General features: G+C 43.5%; 1 protein-coding gene across 1 annotated transcript in view; it reads right to left on the reverse strand.

Moving 5' to 3' along the window:
• Positions 1–27,882, reverse strand: part of LOC147121625 (uncharacterized) — a 273,615-nt gene that overhangs the window by 124,534 nt on the left and 121,199 nt on the right. Inside the window, 4 exon segments of the mRNA XM_085982020.1 lie at positions 4,936–5,064; positions 14,757–14,972; positions 15,996–16,158; positions 20,026–20,155. Of these exon segments, the coding sequence (XP_085838146.1) occupies positions 4,936–5,064; positions 14,757–14,972; positions 15,996–16,158; positions 20,026–20,155 (638 nt within the window).

Raw genomic sequence — 27,882 nt, forward strand, 5'->3', positions numbered from 1 at the left:
CAGAGGTCCCACCTTATGTCATAAAGTGGGAGCACGCTATGACAGGTACAGACCTCTCCGGGTGTCAGAGCCGGGGAGCACACATAATCCTGTGTCCCCAGCACTTGAATGCCTATTTGAGACCACAGTGCGGGTTTAAAGCTGCTGGTGCACAACCTGTGAACTGTACCATGGAGGTAATGGCACAAGACCATGTTTCCCCTCAGGTAGCATTCATAGGGGGTGGGACATATTGTGTCACCACAAGTGCGCCCCACTACCGGCATGGACAGTACATCTGGTGTCCGGTGAGTGACAGCAGTTTTTGTTTTAAACCCGAGGCAGAAGTTCAAGTGGCCCAGGAACGGATTGTACCCAGCCCTGAACCCTCGACTGTTCACCTCACTGTCAGGGAAAACATCACCAACCTGCAAAGTTATGTAACACATTTCGGCTATGAGATTCCCCCTCTACCAGAACATCTTACCGCCCTACTAAAAGCAGTGGCCATCTCACAAAAACATTTCTATACATTAGAGCAGAAAACAGTCGAGATAGGGGCCAAGATATTGGATATTGTGGTTCCACCCTGGTGGGACATTTTTGAGAATATAGAAGTCCCCTCTTGGATTAGGCTGGCTTCGCACATTTTAGTGGTTTGCCAGCTGGGAATAGCTTTCTACCTGTTGTGTGCAAAGTGCAAAGGAAGGGACCAAATGCTCTGCTCTCAGCATGAGGGAGCATGGGACAAAAACAAAAATAAAGTCTATGACCAGGTATAAAACCATCCTTGACCGTTATTAAAATTAAAGTTTGATGAGGGTGTGTGTCATTATTTTTCCTGTGTGTGATTTTTCCAAGTGGTGCAGGGGTGTTGGACCCCCTCCATGCTTGGATGTGAATGTAATAAAAGTTTTTACCTTGTGTATTTTGATAAACACTACACCTAAAGGGAATGGGAGAGTGTTTCGTTGTGGGTATTTTAGTTTTAGATAATACAGGGGAAGGTTGGCTCCAGAGGATCAGAAAATTTTGCTCACACCTGCATGATACTATAGTGTTCTAAAGTATCACAGGGGGGTGTGTAAGGTTCGCAAAATTCTGCAAAACCCCAGAACAGAAGGAAAGCCTTATTTAAAATGACTTTTGGACCATCACAGAAGAAATCTGTAAAAAGGATAAAATGTATGGTTGGGCCTAACAGAAGAATTCAAAGAGTTAAATTACACATTTTCCCTAAGTGTAAGGAAGGAAGAAATTTTGGACTGTTTTAAGGAATTATTGGGCCGAAGGGATTTAAAATAAAAATCCCAGGAAGATTTAGCTGGTTTAAAAGACATGTTCAGGCTTGCAAAAGGCTGTGACACAGGGGAGGTGGGGTGGGCCCCCGAGCTTGGATATTGGACAGTCTGGGAATGTCCTGGGCCACCCCAGCTTTACATAAGGACAATAGAACCTGTTCCTGCCAAAATTCGCAGAGCCAAGGTACATGAATAAAGCAGTACCTACCCCCAGCAACACAAAGGAAAGAACATAGCCCTACAGGATACAACAATTAAAGCAGCAGTCCAAAACCAATCAAAGAGATTGACAAACGTTTTGCATTTAAACTAATTTCAAGGCAATCCCAAAACCAGTTAAAAGTCAATTAAGAGTTAGATGGACCATCCCCGAAACTCGTTAAGTTTAGATGGACCATCCCCGAAGCTCGTTAAAGTTTTAAAACCTATTACAAATAACGAGCCCGCCAAATTTAACAAAGAAACCTGAGATTTGGCGGTCAGATAAGCCAGTCCCCAAATTAGTATAATTGAGGCCTGCCTTTTCAGTTCAAAATGGTACAGCTCAGAAGTCAGCTCGTCAGAAGGTCAGCGAGAGCACAGTACAGCTGAACGGATCATCACCGGAGACTTGAAGGAACAGAAGGAGAATGAAAGTCGCGGCAACCGAAGGCCTACAGAAACCAACAGCCACCAATATTACCACCAACCAGGTAATATTGGGCCACCGCGACCAACAAGAAATCAACCGCCGAAAAACTCACAAACCAAAGACTTGTTTCCACTCTACAGGCTAGTCTGACTTACCCCTGGGTAAGATTTGGACACAAAAGACCCTAAAATTAGCCCTAACCAAAGAAAATTGGGTACTCACCCGATGCATCCAACAGCGCGACTAACCACATCAGCGGACCAACCCAAACTGAAGACCCAACGCAGGTGCAGTCTTCTACCACGTCCGGGGTACAGCAGGCCCCAACCGCCACAACTAAGGAGAACCCCGAAATCGCGAACCTCTACAATCTGTCATGAAAGTCATTTTGGTGAGCATTTCCTGGTCCTCTGGATTACAGCCTAGCTCGTGTAGTGGGGTTGGGAGGGTAAGGGATTTTGTATATTGTAATTCTCCCTCGCTTATTCTGAGTGTTCCCCACCCTTTTAGAGTATAAGTTTTATTGTATTGTATATTTTTCCTGTCTCAAAATAAAGATCTGAATCTTTTGACTAACCCAGGTGTCTGTTGCAAGTTTATTACATCCCCCAAATAAGTCCAAAGTCTAGAACAAAAGGGAGTGGGAGCGATTCGAACCGCTCAAAGGAGTCAGAGGTGAAGCTGACAAACAACCCACACACCACCCCTTACAATTGTCAATAATAATTATCATATGCTTACTAAATCTGTGAATATCTACCTGTAATGATGTGAACCCTATTATTTTGAGGAGTAACTTATTACTAAGAACATCCATCCTCTAACAGGGATCACAGTATAAAGGTGACATCTATTACAAATCCGTAGATTCCCATAATTACTTGGATCATGTTTTTCTACCCTCCTTCCATTTCATTCTCTCAGTCTCTCTATCTCTGCAGTATCTATTCTGATGACTCCACGTTCTGCACCAGAACTTCTGAAATGACCTTTATTTCTCAGTTTGCACATGATGCAGCAGATGCGAAGGCTAGTGAAGTGAAAGGTGACAAAAAGAGGGCCTTTGTTTTAGTGAAAGGCAGGAGAGGGGGTGAGACCAATGGCACATGAAACAGGGTGGATGTGATTATGGATCTGTTGATCACAAAGAAGGGAAAAACTGAGAAATAAAAGTCATTTCAGAAGTTCTGGTGCAGAACGTGGAGTCATCAGAATAGATACTGCAGAGATAGAGAGACTGAGAGAGTGAAATGGAAGGAGGGTAGAAAAACATGATCCAAGTAATTATGGGAATCTACGGATTTGTAATAGATGTCTGGAAAGCCCATTGGCAGAGACAGGGATGAAGAGGTCCAAGAAGCTGAAGGAAAAGCCAGACATAGACCACATAAAAGTAAGAGACAGACAGAAATGGGAAACGTAACCAAGGAAATTCCAGATCAGTGTACAGGGACAGGATCGTCATGGTGAAGAGGGCAGGGTTCAGAGAACTTGAATTATCAAATGGAAGAGGAATCAGAGGATTGTCTGACCTCCAGGAATTGCCTGAGCTTCCAGACCTTACTACCTGAAAGGATGGGAAAAAAGTTATTTGTTAAGGTGAAGAATGTGACAAAGAATGATGTGAAACCAAGGACCAGGGAAGCTATGACCACAGATTAAGCCGCACTTCTGGAGATAGAATTTAAGAGATAGATGCGGTAGTAGAGAGGATGATTGGAGTGAGTGGGAATAGGAGGCTTAAGTGGATCTGAAAGAGGAAGGATTAAAGTTCAGCTGAAACTCATGGGGAATGAGTCAGATCTGAAGGCAGATGCTGAGAAAAGAAATATGCCCATGATAACAGGATTTGTCAAATCCATAACAACAACGAGAAGGGAAGAGAACTACAACAAATGTGAACAGGATGAAAAAGACAAATAGAAAACACAATGAAGGGAGCAACAGAGCGTCTTCAAAGCTGTCAGTTCTGGGAGAGAAGTGGCAGTAAACTAAACTGCAGAGATAAAAAAGGAACTGCAAATGCTGGAAATTTTAAATAAATACACAAAATTCTTTATTTAGCATGTCAAAAGAATGACATACTATTTAGTCTCTGTCCTCGGCCTATTACATTGTTCTAATGAAGCTCAACGTAAGGTCGAGGAACAGCACCTCATCTTTCGATTGGGCACTTTACAGCCTGCCGGACTCAACATAGAGTTCAACAATTTCAGATAATAATCCCTGCCCCCATTTTTCATGCAGTATGATTTTGCCATTCCCATTTGCAACATTTTCACAGCATGTTCTTTCAGTTCCTTCCTCCCCTCCTAAACCCCCCACCCCGTCTCTGCACCTGCTTAATATCTGTTACATTTCCAGCTTTTTCCAGTTCTGATGAAGGGTCCCAGACCTGAAATGTTAACTCTGTTTCTCTCTCCACGGATGCTGCCTGGCCTGCCGAGTATTTCCAGCATTTTCTGTTGTTATTACTATTTAGTCAAATAGGTTCAAACTAGTTGACAAATAAAAACGACATTAATTACTTTTGTGTAAACAGGGCATTGAAGAATGTTCCCCAGCATCAGTCCAAGGTTGTTTAAAGCCTTGTATAAGGTCAAGCATAGATATGTTTGGCGTTCAGTTGCCATAAAATTGGAGAATTGCTGAACAGATTTTATAAGTGTATTTTTATTTTTATAATATAAGCAACCAAATTATTTTCAAGATTTATTGTTTTGTCACTAAACTACTCAGCCGCATCCATTCTTCATCTGGGACAGTGCCCAACTGCCCTGGATCTCTCCCCGAGTTCAGTGCGAATGTAGCAGGAGACATGTCTTCCAGCCAGATGTCTGGCAAACAAATGATAATGTTCATCACAAGTATAACTGATAGATTTGTGCAGCTTGTAGCTGTAGAATTGTTAAGTAGCAGTTCAAGAAATGTATTGACTTGAATTCATCATGTAATAAGAATTATCCACTGAATAGATACATTAATGAGACAGAAAGAGATTCAAAATAAATATATATGTAGCACCTTTAGCCCAGGGTCCACCGGGGTCTGTCTTCTTTCAAGAGGCATCCTCCTTCCAGTTGGGGTTGAACTACGACTTCTATGGCTCCACGAGGCTGTTTGTGATGTACCTTTAATAATGGCATCTGATACCTGGATGTTATTGAAGGTGTATATATTACTATAACAACACATCACCATAAAACATTGCTTACAGCAAGAAACACACATATTTTAATCAGCGCATATTATGTAACCAGTATTCTGGCTATTCAAATGTTAATCACAAATTTACTATTACAAGGGCAATGTGGTAGTGCATTTCATTTGTGCTCTAAGACGCTATGGCATGCAATGCTAGAATACAGTTTTGAGCAAGTGATTCCCAGCATTCATGTTCCCAATCTCTGCTGTGTCAACTGGTTTTCCACATACAGAGCACGAGAAAGGTGTGAGAAGAACTCTCAAGGTATAGGAGCAACATTCAAATTTGGGCTTTTGAAAAAGTTGAATTGCTGAGTGTAAAAGTTGCGTGTGATACGATGGGGCCAGTTTTCCTCTGCTCTGCATCCCACTGGGTAAAGCTAGGTCTCCAACCACTTTGCGTTACACGTGCACTTCCAAGGGGACTCTCCTGGGGAGGCAGGGCATTTTTGTCTGCAACAGGTGATATTACCATAGCATTTAAGTACTAAGATGGGAACCATGTCAACGTATCCCACTCCTCCCACCCCCACCTCATTTTGTAGGGTCTCTACTTAAGGAGGTCTAAATATACTGCTACACACTGCAAGTGAACCCTACAGGTCACGTTCAACCCCCTCAGAATGGAGATTTCAGTGTAGGTTGGCAGTAACTTACTCCCTCCTCCACAAAAGGTAGGTTTTGTGTCTTACAGATGCAACGAGGAGTTTCATCCAGCCTGAGGCCCCCCCCACTTCCTGAAGCCAGCAGCCATGAATGGTGCTACAGGTCCAGCTATAGGGTGTAAGTTTCTTCCAAAGGTTCATGTGCTGGGAGAACTTTGGGAGCATGATGATGACCTGTACCCTCAAAGTACAGGTGGTCTCAGATCCTATTCCATGTTCTGCCTGAAGTGCACTTGGTGGGGCTTGTGAGGGTTGGGTGGTGGGGGGAAGAAAAGCAAATCAGCCCTATTGTCTTTCTTTTCTTGCTACATACTATAGCACATCAGTTAATGTTTGTGAAGCTAGTTTCAATTTCTATCATTGGTTAGTCTCTATATATTGTGATGTCAGACTTTAGGATTCCATCATTATTGGTACTGCTCAACCAACCATTGCAAATGAAAAGGCATATTTGTGTACAATGGCCTTCGTGCAATGGTTTGGTGAATGCTATCAGTATAATCAACAGGCTCAAAAATCAGCAGGATTTGATCCTGGCAATTCCTCTGGCGCCTTCCAGCACAAACTGTACTGGAGTATGCGGCATCAGTGGGAGAGCAGCTGACTTGCATGCGGCTTGGAAGTGCCTGCAGCACTGCAGGTGCATCTCAGGCTCCAGCCAGCTCCATGCTGCTGGAAACACTAGTGTGCACTAGTGAGCTAGATCGGGGTGCCTGGGCTTCCTCCTGGAGAAACCTGTCTGTGCACCCTTGCCAAGGTGGCCAATACTCAGTCCAAAAATTCGGGTCCCCACGGGTGAGCACGCACTGTGTACTCACACGTAGGGCCAATGAAAGTGCCGGTTTCGTGCATGCACTGCGCATGCACTGGAAACCGGAACTTCCATTCCCTTGAAGGAAGGGATTCACAGGTCAAATGCATGTGCCAGAGAGGCAGCCTGGAACTTCTGTTTTTTTTACAGGTTTCTCCGGGAGGGTAAGTCTCTAGCAGTTACGCGTTTAAAAAGCAAGCGCAAGGCCTGCTTTTAACAAGGTAAGGTGAATTAAGTAAAATTAAAGCATTTTTTCCACAGGTTTATTATTTTTAAATACTTTAAAGAAAGGTAAGTTTATTTTTAGCCTTGTTAAAAACTGTAATTAATTTTTTTTTAAATTTAAATTATTGCTTAAAATAGTTATTTTATGTAATTTATAGTTATTTTTAAAATGTGATTTAAAAAAAAAAATTATTTAAAGTTTTAGTTAGGTTTTGGGGCCAATCTCTATTCATAGATTTGACAGGTCTTCCTGTCAAATCTATGAATAGAGATTCCCTGCTGCGATTGGCTCCCCATGGCCCACGTGATCGAAGGGGACGCTGCGACCTAACTTTGCCACTGGGATACGCAAGCACTGCACAGTGGCAGCTGGAGGAGGCCCAGGATCGGAATCCCACGCGGCCCCACAGCACAACGGCAGGCGCTCTATGTAAGTGCAGGTCGGGGGCTTACACCCGCAGGAAGCCTCCGACCCGAATTTCTGGGCCATTATCTCATTGCATTAAGAAAGGGTTTGATAGGGTAGATGTAGAGAAGATGTTTCCACTTGAAGGCAAAACCAGAACTAGGGACCATAAATATAAGATAGTCACTAATAAATCCAATAGGGAATTCAGGAGCAACTTCTTTACCCAGAGAGTGGTTGGAATGTGGAACTCGCTACCACAGGGAGTAGTTGAGGTGAATAGTATCAATGCATTTAAGGGGAAGCTAGATAAGCACATGAGGGAGAAAGGAAGAGAAGGATATGTTGATGGGGTGAGATGAAGAGGGGGTGGGAGGAGGCTCGCGTGGAGCATAAATACCCGCATAGACCTATTGAGCCAATGGCCTGTTTTTGTGCTATAAATATTTTGTAATACTTTGTAATAGACCAGTTGGGCCGAATGGCCTGTTTCGTGCTGTAATTCTATATAATCAGACAGAGAATACAATCTCGTACTCAGGAAGTAGAAAGAAAGTTGTCTCGGGGACGGTGGCTGAATAGGTCATGTTCATGTAATATTTTCAATATCTTTGGATTGTTGCCCACCCTGTGGTATGAGATTATTTTGTGTAGTGTGAAGTTACGGGAAACTTCGAGAAGCTGAGATACGTCTTTCAGATCAGACCTGTGTGGGAGCAGTGAGGAGCGGCGGCAGTTAAAACCGGCAGCGAGGCCCGACCAGAGCATCGGACCTGTGTGGGAGCAGTGAGGAGCGGCGGCAGTTAAAACCGGCAGCGAGGCCCGACCAGAGCATCGGACCTGTGTGGGAGCAGTGAGGAGCGGCGGCAGTTAAAACCGGCAGCGAGGCTTACCAATTCAGCAGCGGGGGAGAGAGGTAAAAAGTAATCAAAGTTTGACGTCACCAGGAAGCAGGTAAGTGATTGGTTGGTGAGTATTTCTCTCTTTTTTAAACTTTAACTCCGTGGTTTATAGTTACTAAGGTCTTTCTGGTGTAGCGGGGACTGTTGGTAAACTAGTTAACTGTAGTGTAATTAGTGGGATTGATTGATTTAATTTAAATTCAATTAATTAAAGGGTAAGTCATGGCAGGACAGCCGGGCCACGTGATATGCTCCTCCTGCGATATGTGGGAAATCAGGGACACTTCCTGTGTCCCTGACAACTACATGTGCAGGAAGTGCATCCAGCTGCAGCTACTGACAGACCGCATTGCGGCACTGGAGCTGCGATTGGATGCATACTGGAGCGTTCACGATGCTCAGGACAGCGTAAATAGCACGTTTACGGAGTTGGACACACCACAGGTAGAGGTTGGACAGGAAGAAAGGGAACGGGTGACCAACAGGCAGAGTACTAGGCGCAGGCAGGTAGTGCAGGGGGCCCCTGTGGCCATCCCCCTCTCCAACAGATACACCACTTTGGGTACTGTTGGGGGGGATGGCTTATCAGAGGAAGGCAGCAGTAGCCAACTTCCTGGCACCAGGGGTGGCTCTGCTGCACAGAATGGGAGGAAAAAGAGGGGTAGAGCTATAGTAATAGGGGATTCTATTATAAGGGGAATAGATAGGTGTTTCTGCGGCCGCAAACGAGACTCCAGGATGGTGTGTTGCCTCCCTGGTGCAAGGGTCAAGGATGTCTCCGAGCAGCTGCAGAACATCTTGGAAGGGGAGGGTGAACAGCCAGTTGTTGTGGTACATATAGGCACCAACGATATAGGTAAAAAGTGGGATGAGGTCCTAAAAGCGGAATATAGGGAGTTAGGAGATAAATTAAAAAACAGGACCTCAAAGGTAGTAATCTCAGGATTGCTACCAGTGCCATGTGCTAGTCAGAGTAGAAATAGAAGGATACTTCAGATGAATACGTGGCTAGAGGAATGGTGCCAGGGGGAGGGATTCAAGTTCCTGGGACATTGGAACCGATTCTGGGGGAGGTGGGACCAGTTCAAACCGGACGGTTTGCACCTGGGCAGGGCTGGAACCAATGTCCTAGGGGAAGTGTTTGCTAGTGCTGTGGGGGAGGGTTTAAACTAAAATGGCAGGGGGTTGGGAACCTGAGCAGGGAGACAGAGGAAAGGGAACCAAGGATAAAAGCAAAAGATAGGAAGGAGAAACACAAAAGTGGCAGTCAGAGAAATCAACGGTTTAAATCAAACATGGCCACAGTAAATAATAATTCTAATAGGTCTAAGAGCGTTAAAAAAACAAGCCTGAAGGCTTTGTGTCTTAATGCGAGAAGCATTTGTAATAAGGTGGATGAATTGGCTGCGCAAATAGAGGTAAACGAATAAGATTTGGTTGGGATTACGGAAACGTGGCTCAAGGATGGCCAAGACTGGGAACTCAACATCCAGGGGTATTCGATATTCAGGAAAGATAGGCAAAAAGGAAAGGGAGGTGGGGTAGCATTACTGGTTTAAGAAGGGATTAACACAATTGTAATGAAGGATATTAGCTCTGATGGTGCGGAATCTGTATGGGTAGAATTGAGAAATGCTAAGGGGAAAAAAACGTTAGTGGGAGTGGTATATAGACCTCCAAACAGTAAGGCGGAGGTTAGGGATGGCATTAAAAGGGAAATTAAAGAAGCGTGCAATAAGGGCACAGCAGTCATCATGGGTGACTTTAATCTACATATAGATTGGGCCAACCAAATTAGTAACAATACTGTGGAGGAGAATTTCCTGGAGTGTTTATGGGATGGTTTCCTGGACCAATATGTCGAGGAACCAACCAGAGATCAGGCCATCTTAGACTGGGTATTATGTAACGAGAAAGGATTAATTAGCAATCTTGTTGTACGAGGCCCCTTGGGTCGGAGCGATCATAATATGATCGAATTCTTCGTTAAGATGGAGAATGAAGTAGTTGACTCAGAAACTAGGGTCCTCAATTTAAATAAAGGAAACTACGATGGTCTGAGGAGCGAGTTGGGTAGGATTGATTGGGGAATGGCACTCAAAGGGTTGACGGTGGATAGGCAATGGCAAACATTCAAAGACCGAATGGGTGAGCTACAGAATTTGTTCATCCCAGTTTGGCATAAAAATAAAACAAAAAAGGTGACTCAACCGTGGCTAACAAGTGAAATTAGAGATAGCATAAGAGCCAAAGAGAGGCCATATAAATTGGCCAGAAAAAGCAATAATCCTCAGGATTGGGAACAGTTTAGGATTCAACAAAGGAGGACAAAGGGATTAATTAAGAAAGTGAAAATAGAATATGAGAGTAAGCTTTCAGGGAACATAAAAACTGACTGTAAAAGCTTTTATAGACATGTGAAGAGGAAAGATTGGTGAAGTCAAGCGTAGGTCCCTTGCAGTCAGAATCAGGGGAATTTATAATGGGGAGCAAAGAAATGGCAGACCAACTAAATACATATTTTTGTTCTGTCTTCACAAAGGAGGACACAAATAACCTCCCAGAGATGCCGGGGAACATAGGGTGTGATGAAAGGGTGGAACTGAAAGAAATCAGTATTTATAGGGAAATGGTGTTAGGAAAATTGATGGGACTGAAGGCCGATAAATCCCCAGGGCCTGATAATCTACATCCCAGGGTACTTAAGGAAGTGGCCCTAGAAATAGTAGATGCATTGCTGGTCATCTTTCAGAACTCGATAGACTCTGGAACAGTACCCATGGATTGGAGGGTAGCTAATGTTACCCCACTATTCAAAAAAGGTGGTAGAGAAAAAGCGGGGAATTATAGACCGGTAAGCCTGACATCGGTAGTGGGGAAAATGCTAGAGTCCATTACATAAGATGTAATAGCAGAGCACTTGGAAAGCAGTGACAGGATCGGACAAAGTCAACATGGATTTACAAAAGGTTAGTCATGCTTGACTAACCTACTGGAGTTTTTTGAGGATGTAACTGGTAAAATAGATAAGGGAGAACCAGTGGATGTGGTGTATTTGGACTTTCAGAAGGCTTTCGATAAGGTCCCACATAAGAGATTAGCGTGCAAAATTAAGGCACATGGGATTGGGGGCAAGGTATTGACTTGGATAGAGAGCTGGTTGGCGGACAGAAAGCAAAGAGTTGGAATAAACGGGTCGTTTTCCGAGTGGCAGGCAGTGACTAGTGGGGTACCGCAAGGATCGGTCCTAGAACCCCAGCTGTTCACAATATATATTAATGATCTGGACGAGGGAATTGGATGTAATATCTCCAAATTTGCAGACGACACAAAGCTGGGTGGGAGGGTATGCTGTGAGGAGGATGTCGTGAAACTCCAGTACGATGTGGACAGGTTGGGTGATTGGGCAGAAACATGGCAAATGCACTATAATGTGGATAAATGTGAGGTTATCCACTTTGGTGGCAAAAACAGGAAGTGGATTATTATTTGAATGGCAATAGATTGGAAGGAGGGGAAGTGCAAAGAGACCTGGGTGTCCTTGTGCACCAGTCGCTGAAGGTAAGCATTCAGGTGCAGCAGGCGGTTAAGAAGGCAAATGGTATGTTGGCCTTTGTAGCAAGAGGGTTTGAGTACAGGAACAAGGATGTCTTGCTACAGTTGTACAGGGTCTTGGTGAGACCACACCTTGAGTATTGTGTGCAGTTTTGGTCGCCTTACCTGAGGAAGGACGTTCTTACATAAGAACATAAGAACATAAGAAGTAGGCCATATGGCCCCTCGGGCCTGCTCCGCCATTCAATAGGATCATGGCTGATCCAAATCTAGACTCACGTCCACTTCCCTGCCCTCTCCCTGTAACCCCTAATTCCCTTATCTGCTAGGAAACTGTCTATCTCCATTTTAAATTTATTTAATGTTGCAGCATCCGCAGCTCTCTGGGGTAGCAAATTCCATAGATTTACTACCCTCTGAGTGAAGAAGTTTCTCCTCATCTCAGTTTTGAAAGGGCAGCCCCTTATTCTAAGATTATGCCCCCTAGTTCTAGTCTCACCCATCAGTGGAAACATCCTCACCGCATCCACCCGATCAAGCCCCCTCACAATTTTATATGTTTCGATAAGATCGCCTCTCATTCTTCTGAACTCCAATGAGTAGAGTCCCAACCTACTCAACCTTTCCTCATACGTCAACCCCCTCATCTCCGGAATCAACCAAGTGAACCCTCTCTGAACCGCCTCGAGAGCAAGTATATCTTTTCTTAAATATGGAAACCAAAACTGTATGCAATATTCCAGGTGTGGCCTCACCAATACCCTGTATAACTGCAGCAAGACTTCCCTGTTTTTATACTCCATCCCCCTTGCAATAAAAGCCAAGATTCCATTGGCCTTCCTGATCACCTGCTGCACCTGCATACTAACTTTTTGTGTTTCATGCACCAGGACCTCCAGATCCCATTGTACTGTAGCACTTTGCAGTTTCTCTCCATTTAGATAATAACTTGCTCTTTGATTTTTTCTGCCAAAGTGCATAACCTCACACTTTCCAACATTATATTGCATCTGCCAAATCTCTGCCCACTCACTTAGCCTGTCTATGTCCTTTTGCAGGTTTTTATGTCCTCCTCACTCACTGCTTTCCCTCCCATCTTTGTATCGTCGGCAAACTTGGATATGTTGCACTCGGTCCCTTCCTCCAAATCGTTAATATAGATTGTAAAGAGTTGGGGTCCCAGCACTGACCCCTGCGGAACACCACTAGTTACTGATTGCCAGCCCAAGAATGAACCATTTATCCCAACTCTTTGCTTTCTGTTAGATAGCCAATCTTCCACCCATGCCAGTATATTACCCCCAATCCCGTGATTTCTTATCTTGATCAGTAATCTTTTGTGTGGAACCTTGTCAAATGCCTTTTGGAAGTCCAAATACACTACATCCACTGGTTCCCCTTTATCCACCCTGTATGTTACATCCTCAAAGAATTCGAGCAAATTTGTCAAACATGACTTCCCCTTCATAAAACCATGCTGACTCTGTCCTATTAAATTATGTTTAACCATGGAAGGAGTGCAGCGAAGATTCACCAGGCTGATACCTGGGATGGCAGGAATGACGTATGAGGAGAGATTGTGTCGATTGAGCTTATACTCACTGGAGTTTAGAAGATTGAGAGGGGATCTCATCGAAACCTATAAAATTCTGTCAGGCCTGGACAGACTAGATGCAGGAAGGATGTTTCTGATGGCCGGGGAGTCCAGAACCAGGGGTCATAGTCTAAGGATAAGGGGTAAGCCATTTAGGACTGAAATGAGGAGGAATTTCTTCACACAGAGAGTGGTGAACCTGTGGAATTCTCTGCCACAGAGGGCGGTGGAGGCCAGTTCATTAAATATATTCAAGAAAGAGTTGGATATATTTCTTAAGGCTAAAGGGATCAAGGGATATGGGGAGAAGGCAGGGACAGGGTACTGAATTTGGATGATCAGCCATGATCTCATTGAATGGCGGAGCAGGCTCGAAGGGCCGATTGGCCTACTCCTGCTCCTATCTTCTATGTTTCTATGTTTCTATGTTAAACCGAGGCCCTGTCTTCCCTCTTAGGTGAACGCAAAGTATCTCATGGCACTATTCAAAGAAGAGCAAGGCAGTTTTTCCCGGTGTCCTGGCCAATATTTATGCCTCAGCCAATACCTAAAACAGATTATCTAGTTATTATCACATTGCTGTTTGTGGGACCTTGCTGTGCGCAAATTGGCTGCCGCATTTCCTACATTACAACACTGACGACACCTCAACAGCACTTAATTGGCTGTAAAGCATTTGGGACGTCCTGAGGTTGTGAAAGGCTCTATATAAGTACAAGCTCTTTTGTTCTTTTATATATTATGGGCCAGAAATTCGGGTCCCCACGGGTGAGTACGCGCTGGGTACTCACGCGTAGGGCCAACGAAAGTGCCGGTTTCGTGCATGCACTGTGCATGCGCTGGAAACCGGAACTTCCGTTCCCTTGAAGGAAGGAGTTCACAGGTCGAACGCGTGTGCCGGAGAGGCAGCGCGTATGCCTGGAACTTCCGTTTTTTCCACAGGTTTATTATTTTTAAATACTTTTAAAGAAAGGTAAGTTTATTTTTAGCCCTGTTAAAAACTGAAATTAATTTTTTCAAAAATTTAAATTATTGTTTAAAATAGTTATTTTATGTACTTTATAGTTATTTTAAAAATGTGATTTAAAAAAAATTTATTTGAAGTTTTAGTTAGGTTTTGGGGCCGATCCCTATTCATAGCTTTGACAGGTCTTCCTGTCAAATCTATGAATAGAGATTCCCTGCTACGATTGGCTCTCCATGGCCCACGTGATCCCAGGGGACGCTTCGAACTAACTGCACCCCTGGGATACGCAAGCACTGCGCACCGGCAGCTGGAGGAGGCCCAGGATCGGAATCCCACGCGGGCCCACAGCTCAACGGCTGGCGCGCTAGGTAAGTGCAGGTCGGGGACTTGCAACCGCGGGAAGCCTCCAACCCGAATTTCTGGCCCATTATAGCTCAGCCTGTAACTTTTAAACATAGCTGTATCCTGTATCAAAATGCTGCAGTGAACAATATTTGGACATAGCAAAATTTATACTGGTGTTTCAAATTTCCTGCTGATAAGGTTGGAAGTCTTGGGTTTTTTCACAAGCCCTTGTCGATGACATTCCACAGCCTTCAGTTCATCACGTAGTTCAACATTTTCTTTGGTCAATGTGTCAATCTGGTTTCGAAGGCAGTTGTGGGCAAGAGACCACCTAGACTCATTTTTTCTAAAGTCTTCCTGGAGCTGACCAAGCTGCTGCTTCAAGAGCTAATAATATCAGGGAAGAAGGGAACAGCAATTGTGAATAATAAACACTAAGTAAATATCGTAATTAACACTGAAGAGTTTCAAAACAATAAAACAAATGCCGTACATTCTGAAATTTGGTGGTACCCAAGTCCAATGTATGCATTTAAAAAATGAGTTTCAAATTATGGGTAATCATAGAACTTCTTAAAAAGAGATTTGATTTTTACCGGTGCTTTTCATTTCTTCACATAAGCAAAGGTATACTATCAATGCAATAGTAAAATACAATCGAGAAAATATCAAGATAATAAAAACACATTGCGCCTTCATGAAAGCTGTTCTGCACATGCGTGCCAGACAATGCACGTGGAATGTATAGTGAGAAAAGCAAGTCTGGTAAAAATGGAATGTATTTGTTTAAAGACATCTGACTAGAACTAAGCTGCTCAAGAAATAAAATACTCTTTGCCACATGATTAAAAAATGTTGTATCTGGAGCATGAAAATTAAACCAAACATCTGAAAGAAAGTTTCCCAAACAGTGTGGTGCCCTATTAGGGTACTGGTACTAGGTGTAAATTTTAAGCCCTGAGGTAGGGTTTGAAACCCCAACCTTATGATCTGGTCAGGTGAACACCAGCTGGCTGAGTTAACTGACATATATGTCAATAGCAATTCGATTTTGCTGTGAGATTTCAATAATTTATCACCCAATACATTTACAATGTATTAACATTATCAGTACATTTCAGCAATAAGTACAGTCCAGCTATATTTGAAACACATGGCTCCTGCAGGGTATGTCACTGGTTGTGAAAATAGACATGTATGTGCTCTGCCTCATTAATGATTATCGGAATCAGTAGGCATCCCATTTTTCCATAGTGGAAAAGGAAATTGGGTGGAGTGGAAAACAGTGGATTGGGAATTGCCCAATTTGCCCTACCGCCCAAGATGAATTTCACCCCCCCCCCCCCCGAGATCTTTGTTTGGTTAGCACTGACTATATAATATTTCTATTTTGCCAGGCTCCCGACTTACCTCCATCTCTTCACGCTCTTTCTTATCAAAAGCAGCTTTGACTGCTGAGTTTTTCTCAGACAGTCTCCTTTCTTTTTGTAGTTTCTTCATTTCCTCCTTCTTGTACTCCTCTAATCGAGTTATTTCTTCAGTCTTCTCATCTTCAAACTGATCCATTCGTTTTCTAGTAACAACAAAGTGATCGATTCACTTACGTCAGTTATATTATTACTGCTTAAGGGGTTGGAGAGACGCCAGGGCCAATCTTCCTCCACCATTGCCTGAGCTCAAGTTGAGTGCACCCATATTTGCAAGTTCAGGTCATTTTAATGACCATAATGCTACCCTGGCAATGGAACGTCCCTTGGAAGAGCATTATTCCCAAAAATGGGAAAGAAATTGACTGCTGGCTTTAGAGTTTTCTGGTTGCTGTCCAAAAGGTCTGCAATTTATTGTGGGCAGTATCATTTACCTCGTGGGATCGATGCCGATCTCACCTGTGGCACTGGTCACATTACTGGTATGGTATAAGAGGTTCATGTTCTCCTCATCCTCTCCACTCCAGGAACTTGAGCACAAAATCTAAGCTGACACACCAGTGCAGTACTGAGGAGTGCTGCACTGTTGGAAGTGCTTTCGTTAAACCGAGGCCCTGTCTGCCCTCTCAGGTGGACATAAAAAATCCAATGGCAGTATTTTGAAGAAGATAGTTCTCCCCAGTGTCCTGACCAATATTTATCCCTCAATCAACATCACTAACAAACAGATTATCTGGTCATTGCTGTTTGTGGGAACTTGTTGCGTGCAAATTGGCTGCCATGTTTCCTACATTACAACAGTGACTACACTTCAAAAGTACTGAATTGTTGTAAAACACTTTAAAAGCGCTATATAAATGCAAGTCTTTCTTTTTTCTTTTTACTGAATTGGTAAAGCCATGAAGCCATTAGAAATAATCAAGCACAAACAGTAATTCATGGATTAAGCTATCATAGCTGATATAACGGCATTGGAAAAAAATGCCCACAGATATGGTGATGGAATTACTCTGCAGAAAGCTCCTAGATCTACAAAACTTTCTGAAAAGCCTGTATTACTTACATCGTTAACTTTAAATTACCAATGCCTTTTAAAAACTCCATGCTCTGCAAACTACTGACTATTGGCAAGTCCAGACTTGTTTGCTGCTGGCAACCTTTTGGTTTCAGTAATTTAAAATCCTTCTATTTACCAGCCAAAAATGAGTAAATAAACAAACCTGAACATAACCAGGCATATGCAGATAACTATACAGCAATTGCAATGCCCAAGAAAGCAATCCATTCGAGTATTAAGTCTTGGTCAGTTCATGACATGGTGCAGGGAATATACCAAACATTCAAGATAAACAGGGTTAGGCATACTGCAGGAAACTATTCACTTCAAAAACTCTTATTTTTGCCACTTGGTCAATATGAAAAGAGGGATACCATCAAGAATCCTTTTAAAACAAAGTATACAAAAAAGTAGTAGGGCCTTAAACCTATTTTTCTTTTTCTAAATCTATCTCTGATTTTTTTCTGACAATGTGAAAAGTGAAATTAAAGGCAAAGGATTCCAGAAGGACTTGTTTGGAGTGGAACCTCTGTCGCCCTCAAACATCGCCACAGACGTCAGAGTGGGCAGGGCCGGGGAGGGGGGAATGCTCAATGGGAATTCACTTGGCCACACCTCTCTAACATCCAGCAACCTGGACATTGGGATGAACTTGTTTTACTTGTCATTGGAGCAGCAGAAGTAGAGCCCACCTGGGGGTCGAGATCTGGGTCCTATTCTGGACCTGCCCTCCCCTCTTAGAATGATGAGAGAGTTCACAGCATCCTCTCGGCCACAATGCGGATATAAAAGCCACCACAACGCAAACATTCCAATCCAACTTTATACATCTATCCCTCCAATATGACATCAAGAAATCAACTCATCACCCTAATGCATTCCCTTAGTGACTGTCTTGTGTGCCTTTGCCTATCCTACTGATGCCATGCAGTGCTACCCCAGTGGCTACAGCATGGCTGGTGGAAGGCTGCTGACTTTCAGTGGGGGACACTGCAAATCGCCTTGCTGGTCGACCTTGAGGAGCTGGTGGCTGGGAGTGTGAAATCGAGTGTTTCTTCTTCTTCTTCACGCTCCTCTCCCTTCTTGGTCAATCACTGGCTGGGCAAGGCTGCATTTTTTGGTGCCTGGACTAACACCACCAGGAGGGCGTTACATGGTGAGTTTTGTGCTGGGCTAAAAATGTTTAGTTCCCAACACAAATTTTTCTCTCCTACCGGCGCAATCATTTTCGTCGGCCATTAACCCGAGGCAACATTCGTGCAGCAACTTTCGTGTAGCAGTCCAATTTCTAGGCCAAAAGCGATTTAATTCTAACCACAGAGGAGAAAGTTAGTCGGTGACCAAGATCTATATAAAAATATCAGAACTGTTTACAAGGCCTGTCAAGATATTTTTGAACTTTTAATGGATGTTCTTTTAAAATTGCTCATAATCATCAAATAATCTATGATTTGCATGAAATGTTCCATAAACGTGTCCATGCAATTTGATTATGCACAAACACATAGTAGTGTGCGCAGTACCAATGCAGTAGCCAAATGGATGAATGTACGTATGTACTTATAATGTACCATCTGCTCTCTTCATAGAACAAAGAGAATTGAGTCAACAACCAGCTGCATTACAAGAACACAAAACACCTGAGAAACCAACCACTATTTCCCCCACTTGAAGCAGGCACCAACATAAATAAGCACACTTCAGAAGATGTTGATACCAGTGAGGATGAGGGAGCACAGGGTGAGGGTTAGGTTAAAAAAGTGGGTATCAGTCGTGATGGTTAATGAGGGATCAGCTGGCACAGGACAAGGATCCAGCAAGCTGCATTCCCCTATTGAGTTTCATGGGGGCATAGTGGCCTTGATTTCAAACAGAGGTTTGTTACAGCAATAGGACTGTAATGAGGAGTCATATGCCTTCTTGCACATGACATTGGGAGGTGGCCTGAGTAGTTTGGAGGAGTTCAACAACTAAATATCCCATTGCCCATGAATGATATACTTAAATAACAGTTGCCTACCATTGAGCACATGCCAACACCATCTGCTACGCAGCTACCAAGGCCACATGCTTACACTACTGCCGTGGAAGCTTTGGGATCAAATCTCCAAGATACAGTGATGGCCAGCTCCAGTTCACTTAGAGAATAGTTACAGGTAACCCCGGTGGTCGGATTTCAAAGCCTTATAGAAGCTCGCTACTCTACAGTCACTCAGATCTGTGGATATTGAAAGGTGGAACTCTTCCCCAGTGGTATTGATGGAGTAGTACAGCTGCAGTCAGCGTACACACACATCAGCTGCAGTTGTGTAACCCTGCACAAGTGACTGCGGGTGCCACCTTAGAAAGCACCGAGCTTACAGTGACTACAGTATTAAAGACTCCTGACACTAATTAAGGTCCATGAGAGTTGGCCATAGATAGATAATGAACCTTCTGTATCCCTGCAGATCGCCATTCGGTATCCACCAGCGTAACTCCTTCAACTACTGGAACATATACTAACCGGGCACATCCACAATCAGCAAGCTCACAGCAATGCTAGGCGCAAACATGGCAGAAAAGCACATACACCAGTTAGGAATGATCACAGCATGACAATTATTCTACTGTCACTTTCTCCCAGCATTTCATCCCTGTTTGCACACATGAGCCCACTCTAAGAGTGGAACAGGCGCTGGTGATCTCCATTCCAGACCCTGGAAGGATATTTGTGGTTGGGGGGCGGGGGGCGTCAGCACATTTAAATGGCAGTGCCACTATGGCCACAATTTGGGTGCTGGCTAGAGGAGGTGTGGGGTGATGGGAAAAGCAGTGCTTGTCCAGACACGTTTTCGCCTGCTGTCATTGGTCATTTCACTGTAATAAGTGTAGAGTGGAATTTGCATTTCTGCTTTCTAAGATGTATTAGCACAGGCACTTCTAAACAGAACATGAACATAGCTTTGAGACTCACCTGAGATTTTCCATGGCTAACTCATGTTTCTCCTTTAGTTCGGCTAATGCTGTATTTTCTGCTTTAAATCGATCAATTTCTGTTTCCAGTTGTAGAAGTTTGCCTTGGAGCTGTCTGGATTGAGCATCATCTGTGTGATTTAAAACAATACAAAGATGGTTTAAAACTACCATTCCTTTATTTAGTGCACATAATAGTAATAACTTCAAATGATTTATTGGTACCTGTTTACTATTTTTATTTTAAAAAGAACAACCGTCATCATAACACAGTACAAAACAAAACAATTTGTGTGTATTTGGTACAAACTGGTGGCTTCGACCTCCAACAAGCCTTCACTGTGGGTGCACAATAGAGTTACAGCGTGATAAGTTTGCATAGGCAGTTTCCATTATAGATGTGGGCACAGGTAACCTGTAACAGAAGAAGCTAACAGGAAGTGGGTGCAGGGGTAAGGTTTTTAATATATCAGTCGATCTCCCATGACATTGCACAGAGGAGGGTAGATTTGCAATAGTGTAAAGCGGGTGATAGTGAATCGGCAGTCCTTCCGTATTTTATTTCCATTTTAGTCAATGGGAGAGATGTACAACAGGCTGCCGATTCGCTATCACCTGTTTTATCTAGTCAGAATCCAATCCAGGGAGTCAAGACTAAGTGCAGTCTTTAGGTGAAGTGGGATTAGAGGACAGGGGCTAGTTGGATCAGGGTATGCAAATGTTCAATACCCATAGAATCTGTCTTTATTTTTATATATTTCCATTATATAATTCTTATGTTCATATTTATAATGGAAACTGCCCATATATACTTGTCACACTGTAATTACCCACCCTCCTGCCAATAGTGCTACACTGTCTCCACTCATGGAAGGGTGTCATTAAAGGGTGGCACGTTTACTTAAACAGTTTCCATTATAAATTTGATCATAGGAATTTATAATGGAAAAAGTTGACAGGAAGTGCACACAAGCATAAGATTTTTAGTATATTAGTACATCTCTCGTGGCATTGCTCATAGTGAATCCGAGATTATTTTTTTAAGCGCGGAGTGTTATGCCAAGTAGTATTACCAGGGAAACTGACCTATCAGCATTGGAGGAGGTCCTGGGATCATACAGTCCTGGCATGGGGTGGCAGGTAGTACCAATTCTTTATGGTGGACTCCAGGAATACTGGAGAGGGCATCCCAGGATTCCAGCAACACTAGAGAGGGAGTTTCTAGAAATACTGGGATTTTTGGGAAAGGGATCCTAGGTCATTGAGACATTGGGATGGGAGTTCTCATTGTCTGGGAGCAATGGGAGCAGTTATGGGATTATGAAGCACTGGAATTGCAGTCTAGAGGTTTGTGAGCAATGAAAGGAGGTTGCAGGATCCAGATGTGGGGAGGGAGGAAGTATGGAGAGGGAGATCCTGACAGCCAGCAAGACTTAGGCAGGTGTATCAACCCTTGAGGCATTTTGATCACACCCATCACAACTTCAAGTGGTCCACTTCAGTGCATTATTGAGGGAGCGCTGCACTGTCAGAGATGCTATCTTTCGGATGAGACGTTAAATTGAGGCCCCGTCCACCCTTTCAGGCAGCAGCCAGGGAGGGGATAGAGTCGATGGTGTAATGATATCAGCAAATAGTGATGGTATTTGCCTGTTTGATTATTTATGCCTTACCAGCATATTTGCCTGATTGATTATTTTTGCCTGACCAGCAGAGGGCATGTGAGAGACAAGCAGTTTAGTTTTAGTTTCGTTTTAGATGGATCTCTAAGATGGTGTCTCCTGTAATGCTGTTAACTGAGTTGAACATACTTTAGAAAAAAAGTCATTCTCTTTCATGAATGTGTCGTCATTGAACCCAAATACAAATCGATACATGGTGTCAGAAGTGATTGAAAGAGATGAAGAGGAAAAATCTGAAGTTAAATCAGCTCTCCACATATTAGCAAGCCAAAAGAGAACATCGTTACTTACCTTTGAAGAATAGCTAACGAAGTGAAAAAATGGAAGGTTTACACCCACCGGCGAAGCTTCAGTTGACAGGTAATGTGGCTGAAAATTGGAGGAGGTTCAAACAACGTTTGGAGTTGTATTTAGCGGCAATCGGAGCTGACGAGAAAAGTGATAAAATGAAAGCGTCAGTGTTCTTGAATGTCGTGGGTGATGAAGCGCTGGAGGTGTATAATAACTTCACATTCGCTGCTGATGGAGACAAAATGAAGTTGGATAAAATAATGGAACAGTTTGAGGCCTACTGCATACCTAAACGTAACGTGACGTTTGAGAGGCACAGATTTTTCACGTGTACAGAAAACGGGAGAGACTATTGATCAGTATGTGACTGAACTGAGAAACAGAAGCAAATCGTGTGAATTTGGGGGACTGACAGACTCGCTGATAAAAGACAGACTGGTGTGTGGTATTCCAAATAATGGTCTAAGGGAAAGACTGCTAAGAGAGCAAGATCTAGACCTGGGAAAAGCCATAGCACTGCGTAGGGCCACAGAGACTGTGAAGTCGCAGGCAAAGGAGCTGTTCAGTGACAGTAGCTGCAACGTGGATGCAGTGAGAAAGAACGGACACAAACCATTTAACAAAAAGAGCGCCAATGTGAAAAAAGAGGCGTGGCCAGCGAACAAAAATGAAAGGGACAATCGAAAGTCATGTAGTCGATGCGGTACACAGCATCCTCCAAAAAAGTGTCCAGCATATGGTAAAACATGCAATAGTTGCAACAAAAACAACCATTATGCCCGTTGCTGCAAGAACCAAGCGCAACAAAGCAAGGTCCATGCAGTAGATGAAAGCGAGATAGAGGAGTTCTATGTAGATGTTGTGTCTGAAAACAAAAAAGAAAAAAGAGACTGGATGTTGACACTAAAAGTGAATGACATACACATTCCATTTAAATTGGATACTGGAGCACAAGTTAATGTGATATCAGAGACTGATTTTAAGAAAATTGACCCAGACCAAAGATACATGGAATAAAAGTGAAAGTGACAGGATACTCAGGTACTGATATACCAGTGAAAGGAAAATGCATTGTCAAAGTGACACACAAGGACAGAGAGCACACGCTAGCATTAATCGTGGTGCCAAAGGATGTGTAGGCCATACTAGGTTTAAAAGCCTGTGAGAGACTGAACCTGGTAAAGAGAGTCCTCGTTGTGGAAAGCGAAGGAGAGACAGTCTATGATGAACTCATGAAAGAGTACAACGACCTATTTCAGGGTCTAGGCTGCCTTCCAGGAGGACACACGATCAGAGTAGATAAAAGTATGCCAACGGTCATACATCCATGCAGAAAAGTTCCGTTTGCTCTTCAAAAGCAACTGAAGGCAGAGTTGGACAGGATGGAAAGCCTGAACGTGATTCAGAAGATAGATGAGCCAACTGAGTGGGTGAGTTCCCTCGTCGTTGTGGACAAAAAGAATGGAAAGCTCAGAATTTGCCTGGATCCAAGAGATCTAAACAGAGCAATAAAGAGAGAGCACTTCAAGCTTCCTACACGTGAGGAAATCATGTCACAGTCTGCAAATGCAAAGTATTTCAGCAAGTTAGATGCATCATCAGGATTTTGGCAGATGAAACTGGACGAGGCAAGTTCAAGACTGTGCACGTTCAACAGTCCATTTGGCAGATACAGATTCCTAAGGTTACCATTTGGCATTGCCTCAGCTCCTGAAGTGTATCACAAAACTATCCATATGATCTATGAGCACCTGGAGGGAGTTGATACATCAATGGATGACATCATAGTATGGGGAACTACGAGAACTGAGCATGACGAGAGACTGAAAAAAGTGCTGGAAGCAACAAGAAAAACAAACCTGAAGCTGAATAGAGAGAAATGTCAGCTCGGGGTGACAGAACTGACATTCGTGGGAGATATCCTTAGCAGTGAGGGCATCAGACCAGATCCCAGAAAGGTGTCCGCCATTGAGAATATGCCAAAGCCACAATGCAAAAAGGACGTGCAGAGGTTTAATGGAATGATCAACTACATGGGTAAATTCATATCCAACCTCTCAGAAACGATGGCGCCACTGAGGAGACTAACTGAAAAGAACATAGAATGGGAATGGAATCATGAGCATAAGAAGTCATGGAGAGATCTAAAGAAACTGCTCACAGAGGAACCAGTTCTGAGGTTTTATGACCCAGCGAGGCCCATCAAGATATCATCAGAGGCATCACAGAGTGGGCTCGGTGCTGTTCTTCTGCAAAAATATGACTACTGGCAACCTATTGCATATGCATCGTGCTCAATGACAGACGCGGAGACGCGATATGCTCAAATAGAAAAGGAGCTGCTCAGCATCACATACGCCTGTGAAAGATTTCACCAGTTTGTGTCAGGACAAGCAATCAGTGTAGAGACTGACCATAAGCCCTTGATTGCATTGTTCCAAAAGCCACTAAATAGCTGTCCGCTTAGAATACAAAGAATGATGATCAGGCTGCAACGCTATACACTGAATGTTGTGTACACACCGGGTAAGCTGATGTATACAGCAGGCACGCTGTCCAGAGCTGTAGACCCAAGAGAGCCCGCAAACACCAAAATGGATGAAAAAGTGAACGCCTACGTGGACATGATCACAAGTGCACTGCCCATAGCAGATGCAAAAATGGAGCTCATAAAGACTGAGACAAACAAAGATGAAACAATGAGACGACTGAGGAAAAGCATCTTGGATGGATGGCCCAACATGAAGCAAGACTGCTCACCTGACATGGCAGAGTACTGGAACTGCAGGGCGGAACTATCAGTGGTCGAAGACATCATCTACAAAGGAAGTAAAATAGTTATCCCAAAGAGTCTGAGAAAAGAGATGCTAAAAAGGATCCATGGAGGACATCTGGGAATCGAAAAGTGTAAGAAAAGAGCACGAGAGGTGATGTACTGGCCACGAATCAACGAAGATGTGACAAATGAGGTGTCAAACTGCACAATATGCCTGAAATATCGAACAAGCAATCCGGTAGAACCACTAAAGCCACACCCAGCGCCAGACAGACCTTACCAGAAGATAGGCGCTGACCTATTCGTATGTCAAGGGAAGGACTATCTTGTAGTCACAGACTATTACTCCCTGTATCCAGAGGTTTGTAGACTGCACACCACCACTGCAGATGCTGTGATAACATGTATGAAAGCCATATTCTCCAGACATGGCGTGGCAAGCGAGGTCTTCACAGACAACGGACCCCAGTTTTAAAATGCAAGTTTCCGACACTTTGCCAAAGAGTGGGACTTTGTCCACACAACGTCAAGTCCTCACTTTCCACAGTCCAATGGACTCGTGCAAAAATCAGTCCAGACAGTGAAAAGACTGATGTACAAGGCAAAAGACAGTGGAACTGACTTCTACCAGAGCATGCTTGTATACCGCACAACGCCGCTCGAGTGTGGTATGTCACCAGCCCAACTCCTTATGGGACGTCTGCTAAGGTCAAACCTACCCATCCCGGAGAACCTCCTGAAAACAAAAGAGGGGGAGAAAGTGAGGAAGTTCAAAGAACAACAGAAAGAAAAGCAAAAGTACTACTATGACAGAGGAACACAAAACCTACCTGAACTCCACACTGGTGACCAAGTAAGGTTCAAAGACAAAACAAACATATGGACTCAGAAGGGAACTGTCCTGAGTGAAGTACAACCAAGATCATACACCATTCAGACAGATGAGGGTGCTGTTCTGAGAAGAAATCGTCAGGATCTTCTCATGAGACCAGCCACAGCAAGTCAAAAGACTGATATTGTTGAACAACCTGATCACACAGCTGAGAAACCATCATCTGAGGCAACAACTCAGATTCAAGGACAATCAATCAGAAAATCCTCAAGATGCGTGAAGCCTCCTGAGAGACTCATTGAGCAAGTTTAAGGACTCTTGTTATAGAAGGAAGTAATGTTATCTTATTCTCTCTTCAAGTTCTAGTGTATTTACATATTTCATGTGAACACACAAAACAAGGTTAAAAAACCTTGATAATGATAATGATAATGTAAGTTCATTAAGTGTTACAGTTAAAATGCAGAGTAATACAAAGAAAACATGTTGTTAGATAAAAGTAAAATACTTTTGTTTTAAGAAAGGGAGATGTAATGATATCAGCAAATAGTGATGTTATTTGCCTGTTTGATTATTTATGCCTTACCAGCATATTTGCCTGATTGATTATTTATGCCTGACCAGCAGAGGGCATGTGAGAGACAAGCAGTTTAGTTTTAGTTTCGTTTTAGATGGATCTCTAAGATGGTGTCTCCTGTAATGCTGTTAACTGAGTTGAACATACTTTAGTAAAAAGACATTCTCTTTCATAAATGTCTCATCATTGAACCCACAAAGAAATCAATACAGATGGATAGGGAGCGGAGTTTGTGGCGGGGACCAAAGACAATGGCTTTGGTCTTCCCAATATTAAATTGGAGGAAATTTGCAGATGATACTAAATAGGAGGCATAATAAATAATTCCGAGGATCAAATTAAGTTGTAAAAGGATATTGATAAGGTGATGGAATGGGAAAAATAATGGCAAATCTATCCCCCTATCTCTTTCCCCTCCTCTCTTTCTTTCACCTTCAATAATAACTTTCAAAAGGGGATTGGATATATACTTGAAAAGGAGAAATTTGCAGGCTAAAGAGCAGGGTAGTGGGACTAATTGGATAGCTCTTTGAAAGAACTGACACAGACACGATGGGCTGAATGGCCTCCTTCAGTGCTGCATGATTCTGATTCTCTGTTGACCATTCCACTCTTCATTCCCTCCCTCTCTTCCAACTCACCCCTCTCTTCCAACTTATCCCTCTCTCCTCCTCTCTTTCTTTGTCCCCTTTCCTCTCACCCTTTCCTTTATCTTTCCTCTCTTCTCCCCTCTCTCCCCATCACTCATTTCTTCCATCTCTTTCCCTCCTCCCTCCCTCTTCTCATCTCCTCCCTCCTCCCCTCTTCTTTCTCTCCCCTCTTCCAACTCCTCTCTACCCTCTATCTCTCTCCTTCTGCTCTCATCCTCTCCTCCCTCTTCTTTTCTCCCCCTCTTCTACTTCAACCCTCTCTCCCCCTCCTCCATCCTTCCCCTCTCTTCAATCATATCTCTTCCCTTTCCTTTCTGCTCCCTCCCCCTCTCTTTCCCTCTCCTCACCTCTTTGCATCCTCTCTCTCTTCAGTTCTCATGCTCCTTCTCATCTCTTTTCCCTCTTTCCTTCCCCTTCCCCTTCAATCTCCCTCTGTCCTTGGTAAAAATTAAAACCATTTACTTGGTAAGTATTGTTGAGTGCTGTCTTTGGCCCTTGAGAACAATGTCAGTGCAAATTATCCTGTCATTGTTCTGTGGTGATCACTGTACACTGACCCCTGACAACCACATGACTTTAGGAAAGAATGGCATCACCGTGACATCAGAGACCTGTTTCAACTCAACCTCAGGATGTCCCCATGCGCTTTACAGCCAATGTAGTATTTTTGAAGTGCAGTCACTGTTGTAATGTAGGAAATGCGGCAGCCAATTTGCACACAGCAAAATCCCACAAACAGCAATGAGATAATGACTAGATAATCTGTTTCAGTGATGTTGGTTGAGGGATGAATATTGGCTAGGACACTGGGGAGAGCGCCATTGCTCTTCTTTGAATAGTGCCATGGCATCTTTTACGTCCCCCTGAGAGGGCGTCTCATCTGAAAGACAGCATCTACAACAATGCAGCACTCCCTCAGTACTGCACTGAAGTGTCAACCTAGATTATGGCCTGGAGCTTCCGCTTGATTGTGCTGGTTTTTTCAGCACAATTCACTCGATATCGGCGTAACTGGCGCAAAAGATTGTGGAATTTTAAGCGCAAATTGCG

This window comes from Somniosus microcephalus, chromosome 3, assembly GCF_052327205.1.
Source record: "Somniosus microcephalus isolate GS21.2 chromosome 3, FLI_Smic_1.0, whole genome shotgun sequence".
Taxonomy (NCBI): Eukaryota; Metazoa; Chordata; class Chondrichthyes; order Squaliformes; family Somniosidae; genus Somniosus; species Somniosus microcephalus.